At 40.7% G+C, this 15254-nt stretch overlaps 1 protein-coding gene across 3 annotated transcripts in view; it reads left to right on the top strand.

Moving 5' to 3' along the window:
• Positions 1-6978, top strand: part of TTC21B (tetratricopeptide repeat domain 21B) — a 39359-nt gene extending 32381 nt beyond the window's left edge. For 2 of the 3 annotated variants that reach the window (XM_057423747.1, XM_057423746.1), the window contains 4 exons: positions 1133-1357; positions 3326-3446; positions 5700-5767; positions 6727-6978. In XM_057423747.1, the coding sequence (XP_057279730.1) occupies positions 1133-1357; positions 3326-3446; positions 5700-5767; positions 6727-6804 (492 nt within the window). In that variant the 3' untranslated portion in view covers positions 6805-6978. Of the gene's footprint in view, positions 1-1132; positions 1358-3325; positions 3447-5699; positions 5768-6726 lie in introns of those variants that run through there. The other variant, XM_057423748.1, reaches the window with a different exon arrangement.
• Positions 6979-15254: the final 8276 nt, after the last annotated feature.

The raw sequence follows: 15254 nt of genomic DNA, 5'->3' as shown, positions 1-15254 counted from the left end.
CTGATGGTTATCTTGTGTGTAAGGCAGTTCTGAGAATCACAAGGTGTCCTTCTGCCTCCAGTACTGGCTTCTGAGTCCTGCTCAGTATTGATCTGAGGTTCCTTCAATACTGAATGCTTTTCACATGGTGACACAGTTCAAGCAAGAAGAATGCTCTAGTCTATTTAGTTTTCTCTCCAGGGTCACATAAAACACAGTTTTAATCTTTTCAGATTTCAGAGGTTATTGGTCTGTGCCAGATGTGACTGCTGAGGGAGAGGGGAGATGACCTGATGATTATGTGGAAGAGGGCCTTTTTGTGGGGTCTTTTTAATCATTTTATTTTATATAAACCATTATGGCAAGCATATTATACAGCACAACCCTACAAAGAAGTGTAGATGCAGAATCCAACAGTGAGCCAGGAAGGCAGAGAAAAAGAAAGAAGCTTTTAAGTTAGCTGCTGATAGAGCTACTCTCCACATTTAGGACATAGTTTTGGAATGCAAGCCCCATTCTCATCTATACCCCATGCTAATAAGGCAGGATTTTAAAAATCTCACTTGCTCCTGTACTTCTTACTACTTACCTGTGGCTCTTGCATGGAATGGTGGCTTCTAAAAATCCTGTTCGTTATACATAGTTTTTGGATACAGGCAATTTAGACTTAACATTTTTAGGAGCCGTAGACCTAATAATAGGAAACAGTGTCCCTGTTACTAACATTTGACAGGCACTTCTAAAAGTAGAAAATACCACTTGTCTAGTAAGTTCAAGTGAGTTTCTGTCTGAAGTTTTTATTGTGTATCAAAGGATAGGTCTTAGTGATATCAGAATGTTTCTTGTTGAGATGAAGCACCTGTGGATGCTTTCAACATTTCTTGAGCCTGGAGAAGATAATTTTGAGCCCAAATTATCTTCAGCATCTTAAATATTTAACATGGTGGTTATCATGGTTAGTCTTACAGAAATAATCATAGAACTAGATGGAAAACATGTTTGTAAGGTTGGATGCTCTATCTTTATTTCCTGAGATTTAGCTTTTAGTTTAGTTTTCAGATACCTGGTGAAAGTCCTACCAAAAAAAAAAAAAAAAACACAACAACTTATAAGCAAAGTAAAAGCACCAAACAGTCACTGCTTTCTGTTGCAGAAGGATCATGTACCAGCACTTTTGGGAATGGCCACAGCCTACATGATCTTGAAACAGACTCCACGAGCCAGAAATCAGTTAAAACGAATTTCAAAAATGAGCTGGAATCCCATTGATGCAGAGGAGTTTGAAAAGAGTTGGCTTCTGCTTGCAGATATATATATTCAATCAGCAAAATACAATATAGCAGGTGAATTACTGAAGCTATGCCTTCGTCATAACAGGGTAAGTGCACATTTAAAGTAACCTTAGTAACCTCCTATTTTAATTCAGCTACTTTTCCCCTGAAACATGATTCCAAAATATTTTTTTTTCCCATTGCCTGGTATTTCACTTAGAAGTAGACCATAACAAGCCAGGAAACGTCAGCTTCACACTGGAGGATAGTGAACAAACCTGTGAATGCTGCTTTGTCATTTTTATTCATATTCTAGAATAACTTCTGCAAGTTTTAGCTGTGGGGACACTAGAAGCTTAAAGTGTGTATGGAATGTCAGAGATGCACTTTACTAAGCCTCGCAAAAGATATAGCCATATAAATTTTGGAGACTATAGGAGCAGACACAGATCTCAGCTCTTGTGCTGATTTCTCATAATCACATTTTTTCATCTATACACTTCACTTTCCCTCATATGAGGCACATCCAGTAGTTCTATAGATGCTATGCTGGAGTCAGGATGGTATTTATAGTGCGCAGATTTGGTTTGGGAAAGAACCTGATTCTGTATATTTCTTGTTTGAATTCATAAGGATAGAAGATAAGGTTTGTTACTCTGTCTCATTTTCACAACCTCCTTGAGAGCTAGACTTTTTTGAACCTTTCTTCTTTTTATTTCTAAATATGAAATTAAGAAGCAGCTACAACAGTTCTTGATATAATGGTGTCAGGTACTTCTGCATAGATGCCCCTTAAAATAGGATTTACTCCATTTCATTTGTACAGAAAATGATTTTGAATTTTAATTAAGAAAAAACTCTACCTTAAGATCTGTTACATACTCGTCCAGATTGCCAAGGGAAGTTGCAAAATCCATACTACTGAAGGATAAACATGAGTCATCCCCAAACTAAGATTTGAAATAGATGGTCTGTTGAGCAGGTATATACCACAAATGACACTTTGTTGCAGAATTTCCAGGCAGCTCTAAAAACACAGCCTACTACGGAATTTGTTTTCCTCGAAGAAGTTTGAGTCCCTGGAGGAACCTAGATAAACAAGCTGTGTTTGATAGGAAGGAGGATGGCAAAATAGAAGTCAGTGACTCCAGTTCCTTAACAAAACAGCACAGTGAAAATACTGCCTTTCTTCCAACTTGCATGCGAAGGAGCTAAGCAGGAATTGTACTATATGAATATATGTTTAACATTTTATATCTTAAAATATCATGTTAATTCACAAAACAATATTTTGCATTTTATTCTCCAATGTGGACAATGTTATTTGATTGAGAAAACACATTATTGTGATTAATTAGTTTTTAGGATTGTTTTTAGCAGTCAGAATTGAATGATATGGAGATATATATACACGCACAATTTAAGTAAATAGGTTGAGTGAAAACTTCTTTATAAAAGTCTAGTATCTAATTATATGAGTTTGGTTTCATTTTAAAAGACTTAAATTTGGTTAGTGAGATCCCAGTGAGCAAACTGTTTCTGTGAAATTGGGGTTTCTTTTCTTGATTTTGTACTTTTTGTTTGTCACAAACGAGAGGGAGAGTATTTTTTATCCATATCTTTCAGGCATTCCCTTCTCTTTAAGTGGAAAATTATAATATGAAACAGTTTTCAAATATAAGGCTATGGAATTACCCTTTTAAGAAAACATGAAACAAGCAATATATGCGGAAGATACAATTTGGACTTGAAATATGGCTGTTGTAGGGTTATTATTAACGGAGAGAGGAATCTACAGGGTTCCTGGAGGCTCTAAACATCTTTGAAGGAATATTTGCAGTGTCCTCTGTGATGAACTCTGCACTGGATTTGGTGTAACATAGGAAGTCACTGTGCATAATTCCATGTAACTGATATGTATTACAGATGTCTTAAATCAAGACTGTTGTCATCAAAGTTAGTACGAGTATCACTTACGCTTTCCAGTTGTGCAGATTTGAAGTTTTTAAGCAATCAGTGTTGTTGTAGGTAATCTTTTTTAAATAAAATTTGGAATGAATATTTATATTTTGCAGTCATGCTGCAAGGCTTATGAATACATGGGATACATAATGGAGAAGGAACGAGCATATAAGGATGCAGCAATGAATTATGAGATGGCCTGGAAATATGGAAATCAAATGAATCCAACAATAGGTATGTATACATAACCTATAAGCATGATTTCAGGCATTACAGTAAGAATGAAACGGCTGCCTTTTACTGGAAAGACTGCTTTTAATTTTCCATATAGTATTGCTGGTTTTCCATAAAACCCAGAGATGTTTAAAGGTGTAGTTAGCAGTCATTGGGAAAGTCCCCATGGCAAGAGGTAGCAGCTTTATGATGCTTCAGAAGTTTCTGGTTTTGTGCAAGGTTTGGTCTGAAAGAGTTTTAGTTTGCTTTTTGTGAACATCTTTATAAATACAGCATTAAATTTTAATAATGTATTTATAGTAACGCAGTATGAAATGTCTGCTATACTAGAGAATCTTTTATATATAACCCAATATATATCTGATAGTGGCAGATCATCAATTTATTTACTTCATTTTGATAATCAGACAAATTATTTATATGAGTTTTATATGCATGAGTAAGGATTTTAAAAATAAAATATTTAAATGTTTTTAAATATGTCTGTTTTAAAAAAGATAGTTAACTGAAAACTTGGGATACTATTACAGTTCCAATTAGGATGGTTAATTCAAGTCTACACTTGAATAACACGTTTTTAGAATTATTTTCATGTAGGAAACCCTTTAAGAAATGGACTCATAGGATGAAATGCCCTTTCTTATTCAACACCTATAGTCTGTCTGTAGGTCCCAGTGCTGGTGGTTTACAAAAATTCTGTTCAAGGTTTTGGGCTATGTTTATGGCTTCTCAGAAACGCATGTTTCTTGTAGTCTTTAATGTGTGATCTTTTTTTTGTGCCAGTAATTTTCTTAGCATTAGGATGAGATAGCCTTCAGCATGAACTGGAAAACTGTGTTTTTTTTTTTAACAAGCTTGTTAAGTGTTCTGTATATTGAAATGGTATACATTTTGTTTCTTTAACTGTAACTCCTGAATGCTGCAGTGGTTTGGTTCATAAGTATAGATCGTAATATATAGAAAGTAGTGTTTTATTAATGTAACTAAATGTTTTGTGGTTTAGCTCCTGCTTTTATAATGCAGTTAAAGATATAAAAATGCATATGCAAGGATGAATTGCCAAAACGTGCTACCCTGTGTAGTGTGAGTCAAAAAATCAGGAGTGTCAAAGCAGAATAAAGACTCGGATCTCAGTAATAAAAATGACTAATAGAAATCTGACTGAGGTTATATAGGAAAATCTCTAGATATCTTGAGTTTGGATGCAGTGATTTTACTAGTTGTTCCTGCTCCTGTAGACTGACACATGGATGCCTTGGTTTAGATATTACAGTTGTTGATCAAATCAAATCTATTCGATAGAGGAAGTTTTAACAGTAAAAAGGTGCGGTTTGGGTATTTTTTTAGTTTATAAAGGACATATATAAAGGCTTTGAAACCCCCAAGAAGGTAGGAATTGAATAAATTGCGAAATCATTTGGTGTCTAGACAGGGGAATGCCTTAGTGAAGTTAAACTGTGGAACAGTCTTGCATACAGAAAGATAAGAGTGTGATATTGAAGGTACTACATACACATTGTTTTCTAGTTTATATATGGCATTGTGAGAATGCCATGCATAAAAACTAAAATGGCTAAAGCAGTACAAACTGCATCTGTCAGTTAAAACTGTATAAACTGGTATCAGATCCCCCCATAATCACTTGCTAGTGAGGATAAGTTCATAGATGAAATACTTAAAGATTCAAGTTTTTGAAATTGCATTTTTTCCTGACCTCTGTCCAGCCTGATATGCTTGAGCTGTATCTTTTATATTGGAAGTATCAGCCTGACATGTTGCTATGCAACTTAGTTGTATGACTTTTTTTCCACTGTCTGCTGACAGTGGAACAGAATAGCATTTTAATTTTCTAGTTTGTTATTGCTACCCTGGTTATTTTTTCTTTTTCCCTTTAATAACGGAATTGCCTTTGCAGAGAGACAGTGTATTATAGGTCACAGTGAGAAACTCTGTGGGGTACCATAGTAATTGAGAGAGGGCAACCATTATGTATTGTCTGTAGTAACACATGCTCTCCAGAATAATGTCTCCTTTTGATTCAGACAGAGCTATCAGTGTGTAAAGGACTCTTACTTACTACTTAAAGTGACTTTCAGTAGAAATTTTGATCTTTACAAGTTTAGGAGAGAGAACAATAGAAAACAAACATACTAACTTCAGAAACACACAGTGACCAAAAATAATTTGGATGTGATCTTTTCATTATTCAGCACAGAATTGTCACCCCTTGTATTTCCCTCTTTTTACTTACAGGATACAAGCTGGCTTTCAATTACCTGAAAGGAAAGAGATATGTTGATGCAATTGATATTTGTCATAAGGTAGAATTTGTGTATATACTTGATACTCTCTCTACTGTAACAACACTCTTTTATATATTGGTCCTTACTTTGTTGAGTTTAAATTTCCAAAATATATGACAATGTCAAAAAAAACCACCTAATTCGTTAAGTTGGATTAAATTAAATATCTTCTATGTAATCTGCTTGACCCTGAACTCCCTGACCACCAGGTAAATAAAAGATAAAGCGGCTGGATCATATGCGGTAGCATATTCAAATGGTAGCACCTTCTTTTGGCCCTCTGCTTGCAACTTGGTAAATCCATACAGAATTATAGCTGAAGGTGTTAATCAAATGTTAACATCAGAAGATGCTGTTAGAAAGTGTCTTCCAGTATTATCTTCGTATGGTACAAACATAAATAGAGCAGATGCATAGTAAGAGGAAGGGTTACTATTACATTCTGGATTAATAATTATTAGCATTAGTAACAAAATAAACTATATTTGCTCTTTGCGGGGGGTGGGGGAATGAAGATAACTAGAAAGGACAAATTGGATAGAAGAATAAGGGAGAGGAGGGAATTGAAGAACAAGAAGATGAAGTGGATAGAATATAGTGAAAGAACCTGAGGGAGTGAAAACATGAGAGCAGTTTTTTTCAGAGAAAGTGTACTTAAAACCTTGGAAATGTCTCCAGAGGTCACTGTTCTGAATACATGCATTTCAAGCCACCCGGAGGCTTTATTCCCTTGGTTCATGTCTTTCACACCGAAGTGACAGGGCAGTGTGAAAGGAAAGCAAGGCATTTTTGATAAAGCTGTTCTTGACCTCCATGCACGGGAGTCTCTAGCTACAGTTGTTTATGGATTCTTAAGACAAACTTGTTACACTGTTATTTTAATTTTAAAATGTGTAAGCTCAGTTACGAGTGGGATAACCAGGCAGTATTCTTTCCTTTTAGACACAGAACTTTTTGGTTGTTTTGTCTTTTGACAGGTCCTTGGAGTACATCCAAACTATCCAAAGATCAGAAAGGAAATTCTTGACAAGGCCTGCGCATCACTAAGAACATGAGTTATTTCTTTTTTTTTTATGATTTATGGATTTGTTTAATCTGACTTCAGGAACTATGAATAAAATACTGCAGTGGCAGAGACTGTATCTGCACAAAAGCATTGTGAATATGATTAACTTAATTACAGTAGAGATCTGGGTGATTTCCAGGAAAAATCTGTAGCCCTGACAGAAATTGTAAGCAGTGGTCCCTCCTGAATGAAAATAAATACATGTGTGCTGTGTAAAGTGTCATCCAGCATTCGGAAAAATGTTTTAAAGCATATAACTGCTCTTTGTCTGTTTGAAATAGGATAAGTTATTGTTCTGAGTTCTGTCTAATGCAGGTGCATTGTTAAGGTGCTGGATATCAGTTTATGTAAAACATTTATTGATAATTATAGTATAATCTTACTGCAAGTGTATTTCTTAAGTATAAGGGCTTATATTTCATGTATTATAAGAACAATTTATTTTTTAATCTTGAAAAAACCAGTTATATGCATTGTTCTTAATGAAACTTACATTTTTAATGAACATCTAATATTTAAAATAAAGATTGTATGTAAATATTCAGTAAAGGCTTTTATAGATCATGCAAGTCTTACACAGAATTTAATTTCTAATGAGGCTATCTATTCCATAAAGAGAAATGTTTTAAATCTTTAATTTGGAGTGTTTAGTCTTTCAACATTGTATGTGTAGACAATACAGTTATGTGCAGAAGTTAGCACTCATTTTGTTTAAACCATATGAAACACCTCTCTGGAGAAATCATTTTGATTACATAGAATCACAGAATCATAGAATAGTTAGGGTTGGAAAGGACCTTAAGATCATCAAGTTCCAACCCCCCTGCCATGGGCAGGGACGCCTCCCACTAAGCTATGTCACCCAAGGTTCTGTCCAGCCTGGCCCTGAACACCGCCAGGGATGGAGCATTCACAGCTTCCTTAGGCTACCCATTCCAGTGCCTCACTAGCCTAGCAGTAAAAACCTTTCTCCTACTATCCAGTCTAAACTTCCCCTCTTTAAGTTTGAACCCATTAGCCCTTGTCCTGTCACTACAGTCCCTAATGGAGAGACCCTCCCCACCATCCTTGCAGCCCCCTTCAGATACTGGAAGGCTGCAATGGGGTCTTCACACAGCCTTCTCTTCTCCAGGCTGAACAGCCCCAACTTTCTCAGCCTGTCTTCATATCAGTCCGCTGATCATCCTCGTGGCCCTCTTCTGGAATTGTTCCAACAGTTCCATGTCCTTTTTATGTTGAGGACACCAGAACTCCACACAATACTCCAAGTGAGGTCTCACGAGAGCAGAGTAGAGAGGCACGATCGCCTCCTTCGACCTGCGGGTCACGCTCGTTTTGGTGCAGCCCAGGGTACAGTTGGCTTTCTGGGCTGCAAGCACACATGTGTTAAGTACCTCATTGACAAATACCCCCAAGTCCTTCTCTGCAGGGCTGCTCTGAATCTCTTCTCTGCCCAACCTGTAGCTGTGGCTGGGATTGCTCTGACCCAGGTGTAGGACCTTGCACTTGGCATGGTTAAACTTCATGAGGTTGGCATCAGCCCACCTCACAAGCGTGTCAAGGTCCCTCTGGATGGCATTCCTTCCCTCCAGTGTACCAACCGAACCACACAGCTTGGTGTCATCGGCAAACTTGCTGAGGGCGCACTCAATCCCACTGTCCATGTCAGCGACAAAGATGTTGAACAAGACCGGTCCCAACACCGATCCCTGAGGGACACCACTCGTTACTGGTCTCCAGCCGGACATTGAGCCATTGGTCACAACTCTTTGCATGCAGCCATCCAGCCAATTCTTTATCCACCGAGTGGCCCAGCTATCAATTTGATGTCTCTCTCAGTTTAGAGACAAGGATGTGGTGTGGGACAGTGTCGAACACTTTGCACAAGTCCAGGTAGATGGCGTCAACTGCTCTACCCTTGTTCATCAGTTCTGTAGCCCCATCATAGAAGGCCACCAAATTGGTCAGGCAGGATTTCCCCTTAGTAAAGCCGTGCTGGCTGTCACCAAGCACCTTGTTGTTTTTCATGTGCCTTAGCGTGCCTTCCAGGAGAATCTGCTCCAAGATTTCGCCAGGCACAGAGGTGAGACTGACTGGTCTCTAATTCCCCAGGTCATCCATTTTCCCCTTCTTGAAAATGGGGGTTATATTTCCCCTTTTCCAGTTGTTGGGAACTTCACCTGACTGCCATGATCTTTCAAATATGATGGACAGTGGCTTAGCAACTTCATTCACCAGCTGTTTCAGGACCTGCAGATGGATTTCATCAGGTCCCATGGACTTGTGCATGTTCAGGTTCTTAAGGTGCTCTTGAACCAGATCCTCTCCTACAGTGGGCCCAAGGTCTTCATTCATTACAGGGGATTATGCTCTTGCTTCACATACAGAATATACCTGTGGATCTTTAAGGGAGCAGTAGCATGTCATGAATGAATGAGAAGAATAGTCTGGTTATTTTCGGTGGTGCAGAATTTCTGAAAAAATCAGATGCCTGACAAAAACATCTGTTCATGCGGCTGTATTTGGTTTTCAAATAGCACTTGATCTTCTATGTATTTGACTAGAAAAATCATGTTTTGGCATAAAAAGAGAATACTTAATGCTAATGATTAAGTTTCTGAATGAATTTCAATTTCCTCCTTAGGTAATTTCAGTTTTTCATGTTGACATTGTGTAAATTACTTTTCACTTGATTTTGGGGTTTCTTTTTTTTATGACAAGTCAACGTTAAAGCTACAAAAGGGAGCCTAATTACAGTTATATCTAATTTTGCTTGTCAGTAACAAGGTGCTGTATCTTGGGTAATTTTATAGCCTTGTTTCCTAAATAGATTGATATGCCTCACTTCCGCAATGATGCTACCTACTGGTGGTTTCCAGGCTCTGCATTCCAGTGCTTTCTGAGCTGTTGGTCAGCTAAACTAAAATTAATAGATGCATACAAGGGCTATAACCCAGGAGATTTGTGTGAATGTTAGAATTGAGAAAAGACCCAAATAAGTGGCCTTGCTTTACCTAGGGAGCCTTGAAACTCACGCTCTAGCCTTATCCCTCTGTTTAAGCACTGGCAATGAGTGTGTACGTAACTGTACCAAGCACAGCACAGACTCCCTGTTTTTTTGCCTGTAAGTTGTGCAGCATGTTAGAGCTCTGAGAGAGAAGTTTAAGAGACTAGAGCATGGGAGTTGAATGAGGAACATGGAAGGATCTGGAAAATACTGAGGCTGGAGGGAACTGTAAGGGAGCTGGATTGTGGTAGTGAGTACATTATGAATTATTAAACTATGCTGTTTTAGTGTGTTTTTTTTTTCCCCACTGCTGAAAGAGTAAATACGTAGGCCTTATCAAGACAGTTTCTAGAAAAAACACAGCATTTCTTTGTGCACAGCCCTAGTCATACAGGATCAATGTGGTTTTGCTTCCTCAGGAGCACTGGAATGACATTTAGCTGAAATTTAGAATAAAAATAGGTGGGTTTATATCAATACACGCAAGATGTTTTCAAAAAAAGACAAGATTAATCAGCATTGACGTTCACTTTATTTTGGTTTTATTATGAGCATGAGATAGACACTACCCTTTCATAAGATGGGTAACAGATTAGGTCATGACAATGGTAAGTTACAGAAGTTAGTTGATAGAAATTGAGCTTAGACTTTGAGCTTTCATGGCTGACTTTTGGTGAAGGGTTTTATACTTACACCATGCAGGTAAGAGATTTCTGAATTCCCATTAGCCATCTTGCTACCTAGCCACTAGCATCTTTTTGTAGATGAGGTCTTTAAGAGTGCAAATGAGGCACATCTTTGGATTTAATTTTCTTTTTTTTATTTTTGTTAATGGTGGCTATAAGTAGTCCTTTAGAGAAAACGTTGCTTTAATACAGTATTCCCAGAAGGAATAAATCACCTTTCCCTTTTGGCTTATATAAGCTGGTTTCAGTTTTCCTGTCCTTACTGTTTTTGGGGGGTTTTTTGTTGTTTTTTTTTTTTAATTTCTGGTCTCAAGGAATGACTTTGTTTCATTGCTCCAACTAATTGAAAGTGTCAATTTCAGCTTTCCTTCTGCTTTTATGATTTCTTATTTTAAAAATGCATGTCCTAGTAGCTTGGGTTTCTTTAGCTCCTTTCTTAATAAATGGTTTTGAATGGAGGAGGCTCCTGGGATGGCGGGGAGTCAGTAATGCTGATTTCAAAGAGCTGCAGTCTTTGGTGTTGCTTAGCAACCCATCTTCCAGTTTTTCCTTTGGTGAAAAAAAGAGCAGAGTGAGGCTGTGGTTTCTATTGATTCATTCACTGAAACTGGAAATCTAAGCATCTGGTAGCTATAGCAACATAAGCCATAGGTGTCTCTTCTCCTCTCCCTTTTCCCTGCAGGTATTGAATGCCTAGAACATTTTCTAGAGGATGTGTAAGCAGTTTTTTTAACAGTGTACTGAATAATGCTTCTGGTTTAATTCCCTACAGCTTTTTTCAGATTGTACCAATACTAGAAAGATGGTCTAGAAAGTCTCATTAACTAAAGTAATTAGTATAATTAGCTAAAAATAACTAAGCTAGCAAGACTCCTACTGAAAAATAGAAGTAATTTGCATTTTCTTCCTCCCTGTTTTTGGGCAAGGTTTGGCTAATAGCAAGTCATTTCTCAAATGTGGCTACAGCAGTTTTCAGAAAGGCTCATAAATCAGGCAACTCTGCTTTAGTAACCTAAACCTTAATCTTGTTACCAATTAGATGAGTGGGTGGCTTTATAAACATGATAGTTTAAACAGAGTTTATAGTGCTAGAGAAATTTGTGGAAAATCTTCTGAACAAATTAGCTTTGAAAGTGGTCCAGGAGACATTGCAGGGAAGTCTCAATAGTAGAGGTGGAATCTGTCTCTTTGGAAATTGATCATAAAGAACTCACCAGTGTATTTATTCTCTGTACAGTGCTGAGCAACAGCAAAAATAGGAAAAGAAATTAAGGAAAAAATGTCACCACCAAGTACTTCTCCATTAGGTTGTGATTATGCCACTTGTTAAAGGAAGGTCATCACTGTTTTGTCCATTTAGACTCCTTACAACTGTGATTTGAGATTTCTGGTTTTATTTACTCTCTGGTTTTACTTCTTCATCTTGCAATTAAATCAGAACCAATTTTTTTTTCTTTTTTTTTAAATTGACCTGCGTTAAAATGGGCCATCGCTGCAAAAATCACATGCTTTATCTGTGCTAAAATTGGGTTTGGTAATTATCTGACATGGTGTGTACTAAACGAGAAGCTAAGTGACTGGTCTAAGTCTTGTTCTGAAGAACCTTTAAGGCGTGTGCCTGTTAATGCAGGCTTTATTCTGGAGAACAGCAGCTTTTTAAGTCTGCACACTAGAAACTTGCCTTACTTGAATTTTGTGCTTCGAAAGGCTGAATGTTGGCTATGCACGTCTGAGGTGATGTAGTACTTCCTACAGTTCAGGCCTCAACTTTCAAATGCATAGGGAAGGATTTTCACGTATTAAAAACACCAGAACACACTAAGTCTGATTAATTCCTGTCTAACTCTTCATTAGGTGCTCCTGGGGTAGATGAATTCAGTCAAAAAGTACTGGTATTAACATTTCTGTGGAATCAGTATAACTACTGCCAACTTACCGTGTGTTTGCTGAGCAGATTTAGCTACCTGCAGCTTGGCAAGCCGAAGGAAATCAGCTTTGGAGGCTGCAGCTGTAACACTTTTATTTGAAAGCAGGAAGAAAGGCAGACTGTGTGCTCTGCTAAGGGAAGTTATTAGCAAACTTTGTGAGGTTATTCCTCGGCGCTCGGTGCGACAGCCTTTCTCTCACACTGTGATCTCACCTCTAAGGGATTTTGCGTTCTGTTTCCCAGCAACATGCACCGGGAGCGCTTGGTCAACCACGTCTTGCACGACATAGCACTTAGGTGACTGGAGCAGAAACCGCAGCATCCCGCCGCGATGCTTAAACAGCACTCCGCAGTTCGGACGTTAAGGCACGCACCGAGGGCCGTGCCCTGCTGCGGTGCGCATTATGTAATTGTCTAAAAATCGCACTGTCCTGCGGGCGCAGGAGGCGAGCGGGGCAGCGCGGCTCGTTCCGCTCCAGCAGCGAGCGGGCCGAGCTCTCGGCTCCCCTCCGCCGCCTCCCGCAGGCCCGCCACCCTCGCTGCTGAGGGGCTGCCCTCGCCCCTCTTCGCGGCTTCACCCCTTCCCGGCCAGGCCTGGCTCCCCACGAGCGCGTCCCCCTCACTCCTCCTCACAACCAGCTCCTAACGCCCCCGCCTCGCGCGGCCCCCGCAGCCCGCCCGCGGCAACAGCTGCCTCGCCTCGCGCACCTGGGCGCCAGGTGAGGGCGAGGCCCCGCGCAGGCGCAGGGCCGGCCGCCCGCGCGCACCTGGCGGCCGCCGAGCAGAAGGCGCCGCAGCCTTAGCCCCAGCAGCAGCAGCAGCTGCCGGTGCAGCCTTCTCGTGCCGTGGGCGGCCTCCCGCTGGGGCGGGCGGGAGCGGCGCGGAGTGGAGCGCCGCGTGCTCCCCTCACGGGCAGCCGCGCAACGCCTGCGTCTTCTTCCCGCCCGACGAGGTGAGCTGAGGGGAACCGCGGGGCGGGGGAGACCCCGGCCATGGAGTACCCGCGGGGCGGGGTGAGCCGCCGGCACTGGGGAAACCGCGGGGAGGAGGGAACTCTGGCCATGGAGCCCCACTGCGCGCCGTTCTGGTCCTCCTTGACCGCGGCGGCCGACCGGCAGCCGGTGCCCTTTCGCCGCCGATCGTCCGGGTGTGCGCGGCACGGGACACAACGGGCGGGGGGAAGTTGCGGCATGAGGGAGAGAGGTCCTGGGGCAGACGCGGGGCTGGGCCTGCCCGGCCGATTCCACCACCACCACCCCCCCAGCCATGCTCGCTCTCACACGGCCCGCACGCAGACCCCTCACATCCCACCGAGGCAGGCGGCGCTGGGGGCCTGCCGGGGACCGCGCCCCGCTCCGAGCAAACGTGACATGGAGCGCGGAGCTCGGTCTGCGGGAAAGGGGGCTGCTGCCCGGCAGCTGGGCAAACAGGTCTCTGGGAAGTGCTGGCCACCAGCCGGATGCACTGTCCAAACCAAAAGTATTGACTGAGGGAGGTGTCTCTTCACCGCGTTCTGATCCCGCCCAAGTATTTGCCCGCAGCTCCGCACTGGTTTGATATCAGCAGGGTGGTAGTTTCACTGTGTACGCTGACAGCTTCCTCTGGTGTATTTCATCCCGTCCTAGTGCTTTGAAGCTACTAGATGGTCTTTTTTTCTCAGGCAGTTTGTTAGTTTACCTTCTACACAGTAGATGACAGTACTAACGAATGTTTTCTTAGCTCTGGAGACCTGGCAGGAAAAGTGAATTGTAATACGGTTAACCTTGGTGTCATGGGTTCTTATTTTTTTAACTTCTTGTAAGATATGCTGACAGAGAAGTATTTATAAACATTCTTACTGGTTAAATAAAAATATCTTATTGGAAATATAAATTTTACTTACGCATCTCCATCGCGTTTTACACATTAGTCTTCTGCTACAAAACAGCATATTTTGTTTAAAAAGTTACGTTGATTTATTCAGTCTTGACTAAAGCTGGTGTCATGCTGCGGAGCTGAGTGACAGTTAAAGACAGTCAGAACAGCCAACTTATGGCTTTTGGCTTCTTTTTTTAGCTAGTCTTGCTCAGTAGCCTGGTCAGTTTGGCATCCCATACTATCATCTCAAGGCTTCTCAATAACATAGCAGAGTAAAAATGAAGGTAGTTACAGAGAGCCCAGATTACTATTTTAGTTGCACTGTGGGAAGGAGCAGAAGACCAATTTTCCTCATGTAACTGCTATTGCTATTTAACTTCAACTCTCTTACCGGGTTGGGTAATAACAGCGGCAGCCTGGATATCTTGACTTGTGTTAAAATAGAAACGAGATACAGCTGCCCTCTCTCTGACGTTTCCCAAAAGTCTGTGGTTGTAGGTGACAAACTGCATTGCTTTGAGATGTTCTTTTTTGCTTTGCATAAATGTGTTGCTTTGTCCGTCTGTTCTGAGAGCTGATATTTGAGTACAGGGCTTCCCCTTTTTTCGTACACAGTGTAGAAAATCATGTTCATAATGTGAATCACTGATCAGGTATCTGTCAGAGCTGATGAGTTTCTCCTCCTAATCTGCTCATTTCTGTGCTTGTAGAAGATTTGAAAGTGCCTTAAATTGCTGGACCATGAAGTGCTGGATTTTGTTTGCTCGTGTGAAGTGTGGTTGTATTCACTTGAGGTCTGTCTTACCATTGTCTGATTTTACCTAAGAATTGCTGGTGTCACGTGCCATAGGAAACATTTCTGCTTACAGAGAAATTGTGTCACCAAACTACTGATGGTGACTTAGTAATCAGATTCTGTGATCAAATGGCAATTTGTCATTAGGTGTAATTATTCAGCAGTG

The sequence above is a fragment of the Pezoporus wallicus genome, unplaced genomic scaffold (genome assembly GCF_028554395.1).
Source record: "Pezoporus wallicus isolate ANWC-B61680 ecotype Strahan unplaced genomic scaffold, APGP_CSIRO_Pwel_v1 contig_1181, whole genome shotgun sequence".
In the NCBI taxonomy this organism is placed as follows: Eukaryota; Metazoa; Chordata; class Aves; order Psittaciformes; family Psittacidae; genus Pezoporus; species Pezoporus wallicus.
This window is presented reverse-complemented; position numbering and strand designations above follow the sequence as displayed.